This window comes from Solanum dulcamara, chromosome 9 (genome assembly GCF_947179165.1).
Source record: "Solanum dulcamara chromosome 9, daSolDulc1.2, whole genome shotgun sequence".
Lineage (NCBI taxonomy): Eukaryota > Viridiplantae > Streptophyta > Magnoliopsida > Solanales > Solanaceae > Solanum > Solanum dulcamara.
This window is the reverse complement of record NC_077245.1, coordinates 21,617,897-21,625,089: the sequence shown is the minus strand read 5'-3', so window position 1 is coordinate 21,625,089 and position 7,193 is coordinate 21,617,897. Positions and strand designations below refer to the sequence as shown.

General features: G+C 31.9%; 1 protein-coding gene across 1 annotated transcript; it reads left to right on the top strand.

Moving 5' to 3' along the window:
- Positions 1–2,059: 2,059 nt before the first annotated feature.
- On the top strand, positions 2,060–4,932 carry LOC129903016 (uncharacterized). Its single transcript, XM_055978492.1, has 3 exons — positions 2,060–2,781; positions 3,755–4,126; positions 4,589–4,932. Exons 1-3 carry the CDS (start codon positions 2,226–2,228, stop codon positions 4,861–4,863), a joined length of 1,203 nt encoding a protein of 400 aa, XP_055834467.1. The 5' UTR covers positions 2,060–2,225; the 3' UTR covers positions 4,864–4,932.
- Positions 4,933–7,193: the final 2,261 nt, after the last annotated feature.

Here is a 7,193-nt window from a genome sequence, read left to right as displayed (position 1 = left end):
TGATCGATGATGCCTACCAGTACGCGTTGTTTGTATTGTTACTACTCTTGCTATGCCACTTGTCATAGTGTGGTTGCAGGGTCGGTGATGTATCTTAGGTGAAGACGAAGACAATTGATCTCCAACAACTTCTATTTTTTCTTTCTTATGGTGGGAGCTGTGTCATTATTTTATTTATATATATTGTACTCATAGAAGCTCTTGTACCTATTTTAGACTTGTATTCGCGGGGTTTAAGTGTTATTTTGTATAAATTGGATTACTATAGAGTTTTCTGGCTTAAAATACTCAAGTTTGATATAAATTCCGCAATTCTTTTTATATAAAGGGTTAAGGGTTCTCCTACTCAGATCATAAAGTGGGTGCCCGCACAGCCCGATGGGTTGGATCGTGACAAGCTTTCACTACATTAAACATATTTGTCAAATAGTCCCCCCAAAATCATAATTTAATTACATAATGAGTTTTCAATACTTTCCAAAATCTTTTAAATAAAATTAAAAATTTGAATTACATATAAAAGTTCCTAATTTTAAAATAAAAATAAAAGTATATGGGTAAAACAAGATCTCTTTTCGAAATATATTTTGATTTGTGAAATTTTTTGAGTTAACATTTTGACTGAGTTGATAACTCCTTATTTTATGTTGAAGCTTTGCTAGAAATAAAGACTAATACAAAATGATATGCTAATAACAAAGAATATTAATAACTTAAAAATACAATGGGTATACTTTTAAATTGTTTTCAATAGAAGAAGATAAATTTTGACAATTTTTTGAGGATAAATTATTCATATTTGTCATATTGTTTCATTCAAAACGATATCGAAAGAAATTGAGCAAAGATGATTACTTAAAATCCATCTAGTAGAAGAGAAAAACATTATTTTTAATTAATGTTGAAAAACTCTTCGAAAAAATTGATCAAATATTATATTAATATAGTATTTTAAAATTTTATTTGGCAATGGTGATGACTAATGATGGACATTGTGTGTGTCGATTTGTGATAGCGTTGACTGATTGTGGGTAGTATTTTATGGTATAGTGATTGGTAATAGTGATTAATTACGGTCATTGGTAGTGTCGACTGATAATTAGTAGAATAATAGTGATAGTTAATGACGGTGATGAATGATGATGGCGGTTAAAGATATATAATGTTGATTGTTGACTAATGATGGTAATTATTGCTAGTGATTAGAGAATGTAATAATGATTGATGGTGATGATTGCAAATGCTGGCTAAATGGTGATGACATTTGATTTTAGTGATTGACAGTATTGATGGTTGTGGATGATAGGTGATGGTGATTGACGAGGGTGGTAGTTATGACTGAAATGATGGTTGTGGCTGGTAGATGAAAGTAGATGTGAACTACCATTTTTGTAAAAAATGTTAAATGGACATGTTAATGATATTAAGGTTTGTTAGGAATCTTAATCATTCAGACTTATTCAGAAACATTAAATGATTGTAAAATAAGAAACACAAATACATATAATTAGTAAGATCCAAATTACTAAAATTTAGACCTTGCAAACAAACAAAATTAAAAATTGAGATCTGAATAATTAAGATTAAATTTTTTATTAGTGCAAATAAATGAGCCCTTAACACACTTTCTAAAGTAAGCATTGACAACCAATAATGGAGGAGCAGAGTCTCAACCTACACTCTAGATCGTCTAAATAGTTGAACTAGTAAATATTGGGTTAATTTACTTCATAGTCTGGTACAATTAACTATTTTTATCCTCAACACAAGATTGTACAGTAACATATCTAAAGGGGGAAGGGGAACAAAAGTTATTAAAAAGAGAGAAGTGTTAAAGAGACCAACAACTCTATAGACCTAGTAATAATTAATGAACTATAACAATCCTAAACTCAATGTAATTTTATGAGTTATGGAGAGAATATAATATACTACACCCTGTTCCTATTTTTTTGAGATAAAAAATTTATTTTCAATAATAATTAATGAGCAAGGTCCACAAAACCACAATCCAGAATTCTGCATAACAAGAAAAGGACTCTTCCCTCTTTTTACTCCACACTCCACTCCCCCACCTGTTTTCACATTTCATTATTCCAAAGCGCACACATAAAATAAAAAAGCCCTCTGGCTGGCTCTGAGACTAAAGAATAAAGAGAGATGCTCATCGTTTTTTACTTGTAATAACCAACACATTACCCTTTTACAGTCTCTGTTTCTTTGCCATGGCCAAAAGCAGAGGAAATCCCAGTATTAAGCACTCCAAAACCAGCAAGAAAAAAGAAGAGAAACCACATTCATGGGCAGTTGTAAGAAGCCTCTTTACTTGTAAACATCTACAAGTTGCAAGGCCAGACAACCAGCAGCAAGTAATATTGAAAGAAGAGAAAAATCCTAAAGGTCAACATGAAGGTGAACGCATTGTCGTAGACAATAACAACAAAAAGTGCAAGAAAATGAAGTGTTCTGGCTCCATATGTAGTAACACAAAGGTCATGCATAGGCCTGAGCCATCGCCATCGCCTCCCAAAGGACGTAAAAATAATGGCACTAGTAGTTTTTCTTCTTCTTCTGCTTCGTCGTATTCACTACTATCAAGTTCACCAGCGTCGATTAGAGGAATGCCATTTAGGAAGCTTTCAGGTTGCTATGAATGTAGAATGGTTGTTGATCCAATAGCTAGTGGGGACCCTTCTTTGAGATCAAATATTTGTGGTGAATGTGGACATATCTTTATGAAAGTTGAGACTTTGGAACTTCATCAAGCTGTTAGACATGCTGGTATGTTACTACTATTTCTTTACTAAAAATTATTTTATTTTAATTCCTCTGTTTCATCAATGGTTACTACTTTAGTTTAAAAAAGGAATCTCTTTTCCTCAATTCTTTAGTCAAACTTTTCTATGTCACCTCGAACTCCATGACCCTTGCCTCCCTCTGGCTGATTGGCATATTTTATATTATTACAAGTTTTTGGGCAGGGAGTGAGTCTAGTCACAATTGTTGTCACTATAAATATTTCAAACAATATATTGTATAGTACTCATTCCACAATGTTTAATATTCACTCCGTTTTAATTTGAGTGACCTATATTAACCTGATATGAAATTTAAGAAAGTAATTTTTTTTTTGAGTTTTGTGATTTAAAATTAAAGATATATCAAATGTACCTTCTTTGTTCTTTCTGAGTCGTTCTTCTTGCATAGAAGAACGCAACTGTTGCAAAAATCGAGATTTTAGTAGTAGGCGGCATCCCCTCTTAGTTTTGAGTAGGCGGAAGCATTCTGTTTTGGTTCTTCTCCACGGGTGATCCAGGAATTTTCCTATTATTTTCTCAACTGAGATTTCGATATAGAAGGATCTCTTTATTTCTTCACCACGGGTTCTCGCATCATTTTCTTGTACCAACACGTCCTTTAATATTGTAATCTTAAACATGTTATGTGGAAAATTGATATAAAAAAATTGTTGGAAAAAAAAGTCATTTTTTTAAAAATGAACTAAAAAAAAAGTAGGTCATGAAACGGGAGGAGTATCAAATATATACCTATGTCATTTCTTCAAAAATTTAAAGTTGTATCACCAGTTTCCTAGGAAGTTCCTACTAATTAATACTAGTAAATAATCTGCACTTAATTCCACCCTCTCATGCTATCCAATTTTTTCTTCTTCTTTTCATTTTAGATGTACCCTTCATTTCTGAACTAGTATATTCAATTGAAAGTTTTACTAATAATATGAATTGGCCGGCAGTATCTGAATTGGGTCCAGAGGACACAAGTAGAAACATAGTGGAAATCATATTTCAGTCAAGCTGGTTGAACAAAAAGACCCCAGTATGCAAGATCGACAGAATCTTGAAAATCCGCAATACTCCTACAACTATTTCAAGATTTGAGGAATACAGAGAGGTTATCAAGGTTAAGGCAACTAACCTTGTCAAAAAACACCCACGTTGTATTGCAGATGGGAATGAGCTATTAAGGTTCCATTGCACAACATTCATGTGTTCACTTGGTCTAAATGGTTCCTCAAATTTGTGCACTCTCCCTAATTGTAACGTTTGCACTCTCATCAAAAATGGATTCAAGCTAGCTACTACTACCCATCATGGTACAAAGAACGGTACTATTAATTATTGTTCGAAAATCGATCGACTTTCTTTATATATATTTTTGAGTTTATGATCAAAATCACATCTAAACTATCATTTTTTTTGCGAGATTTGTCATACCTCAATCATTCATTATTCTATTTACCTACTTAAACTTTCATCTTTTCTTGAGTTTCATAACTCAACTATCACTCTCTTTGTATTAAGACAACTCTCGATGCTAAGTTGACCTACATGCATCTGTTGTCGCTTGAGAACAAATATTTGGTCAACTCATCATCGAAGTATGTTTTAATACAAATGATATAATATTAGTTTAGGTAGTTAAAGAGAATAGTGTATAGCTAGGGGTATGAAACTCACGGAAAAGTGATAGTTAACAAATGTATATGTTTATTAAGTATAAAATACATGATCGATGTATATATTTTTTGTATATTTTGGCTAGAATCCGTAATTTTAAATCGGTGCAGGTATATTGACGACGGCGACGAGCGGGAAGGCTCACGACAACGTGAGAGTTGTGTCAAATGAGGAGGAGGAGAAGAGGGCAATGTTAGTTTGCAGGGTAATTGCAGGAAGAGTGAAGAAAAAATTGGATGGAAATAACAATAATAGTAATAATAATTTGGAGGAGTATGATTCTATTGCTGGAGCTACAGGAGTTTATTCCAATTTGGATGAGTTGTATGTTTTTAATCCTAAGGCTATATTGCCTTGCTTTGTTGTCATTTACAAAGGTTTCTAGTCACATTGTAGTAATTAATTAGGATGATACCTTGTTTTCCTTCTTGTTATGTGATAACAATATTTTTCATTTGTTTTGTTCAAATGAATGAAAATGCATGTGTCAATAACTTCCCCTCTGTCTTCTCCTTGAGTTTAATTATTTTTGAAAAGGCTATGCCACTTTCAAACTAATACTAATGTATTTTTATGTCCTTTTTTTTAGTTGTAGTTTTATATAAAGTTGAAAATCAGCTATCAATAATGGATGTGGTGGAGTGGTAAGTATTCTTTCATCCTTAACCAAGAGATTTCGCGTTTGAGTCCCCTTGGGTGCAAAGTCGCCTTTGTTAGGAAACGCTTTACCCTTCAATGTGGGACTTTTCGGCGCAAATCCAAATTTAATCGGACTCTAATATGAATACCAAATACCGAATCAAAAACCAAAAAAAAAAATGAAAATCATGTTGATGTAAGTTGAGACCATGATAAACCTCCTTTCTGACTAAAGTTTTAGATACTTATAAAGGACAAAATTTAAACATACTACCAGATTCTTACTATGATTCATGAATGTTTAAGGAATAATAATAATTAATGAAAAGAATATATATATACTTTTTTTTAAAAAAATGAGCAAGCTGATCTCTCTCCATAAGTAAAAGGTTTAGACTTATACATATATACAATTTTGAAATGCACAGAGTTCAATTTGATTATGCTATCTTAACCAAGATAATATTATATTTTGGAAGTCATATGCGGAACTTAAAGTTGTCCGTATTTTTTAATTTAACACCTTAATTTATTGATGTGCCTATTAAATATTTTATTTGTTCAAAAATTATTTTTATTAGACACAAAATGCACACATGACAAATAATCGTCTTCTTCCCCACCCAATATTCCCATTCGTGCAATTATCCTCATCACCATTTCCATCATCCTTCTTACACACACGCACACCCCACTGTCCCGTCTACCTCTCTCTTTCTCTCACCCTCTACTGTTCTTTTTCTTTTTTCTTAGTTCGATCTACATCTCAAATATTCGGGCGAAGTTCCATTTATTCTGGTGAAAAAATTATGAATTGATTTTTTTTGAAAAAACGTTTGTTATTATTGTTTGTAATTCTGATAAATCTTTACTAATGAAAAGAAGAAGAAGGAAATAAATAGGAGGTTTTGATGCTACCAAAATGAAAGAGAATGAGTATTTAGCTTGGGTGGATAGCAATGATGTAATGACGATGCCAGTGATAGCATAAAATTCAATGAAGGAGAAGAAAGTGGTCGGGCTAGTGTACTGGTGTTGTCGGTGCCGGCAGTGACATCGACGCCGGTGCAAGGGGAAAATGGGTCTCAAAGAAGAAGATAAAGGAGGGGGGATTTTTAAAATTCTTCTTGGATTATTTAAATAGAGCTTTTAAAAAAAATTGAATCCAATGCCATGTGTCATCATTTTATTGGTTCACTTGTTATGTATTGATGTTTGAGATACACATTTTTGTTTATCAACTGATTGTCATTTTATGTTAAATAGGTATAAATATTTTAAGGTTAAAATATTTAATTGGTACAAGTCTAAGTTAAGATGTCTAAGTGAAATATGCGTAATAACTTTAGAGGACCGCATATAACTCAAGTCTTATATTTTTTTTTGAAACCCCAGAATAACCTATATTCGCTACAATTTCTGTCACAGCCTCTGCCCTTCGGATGACCACTTTATTTATAATAGTTATATTTGCTATAAGAATATTGACTTTTGGAATATTTCAAAGTATCGTTAAATCAAGAGAATCAGATAATGCTAGGGACAATAACAATTTTGGTTCCTAATGTATAGGTAAATTCTATTTTTGATCATTGTTGTTTACCCGGTACATTTGAATTTCTTAATATGGTTTAAGAGCCCGTGGATTTAATTGATCTTGTAATGAATTAATAACGAAACAAATGACAACTGAATGATAACTGATAAATTTGACTCTATTTTACGAAGAAAGAAAGAAAAATAATTCAAATGATTTCTAACTTAAGTTTTAAAATTAATATTAATTAATTATGTGTAAAAAATAATTGTAAAGTATTCAACTAAAATATGACATGCATGTGTTCGATTTGCCTCAATTTATAGTCAAATTTGTAGGATTCAATTCTACATTTGCAAGATTCGATGGCCCGTGATTGAATTCTTAAGAAACGTTACCGTGAATATTGAGTAACGTTTTGGGTGTAAAATGTATTTCAGAGTGATGTATTTGTTAGTTGCTATATTTTAGGTCCATGAAGTTATTTCTATTATTATATATATATGTAAGTCTTGCAGTAAAATAAATTACACTTTTCA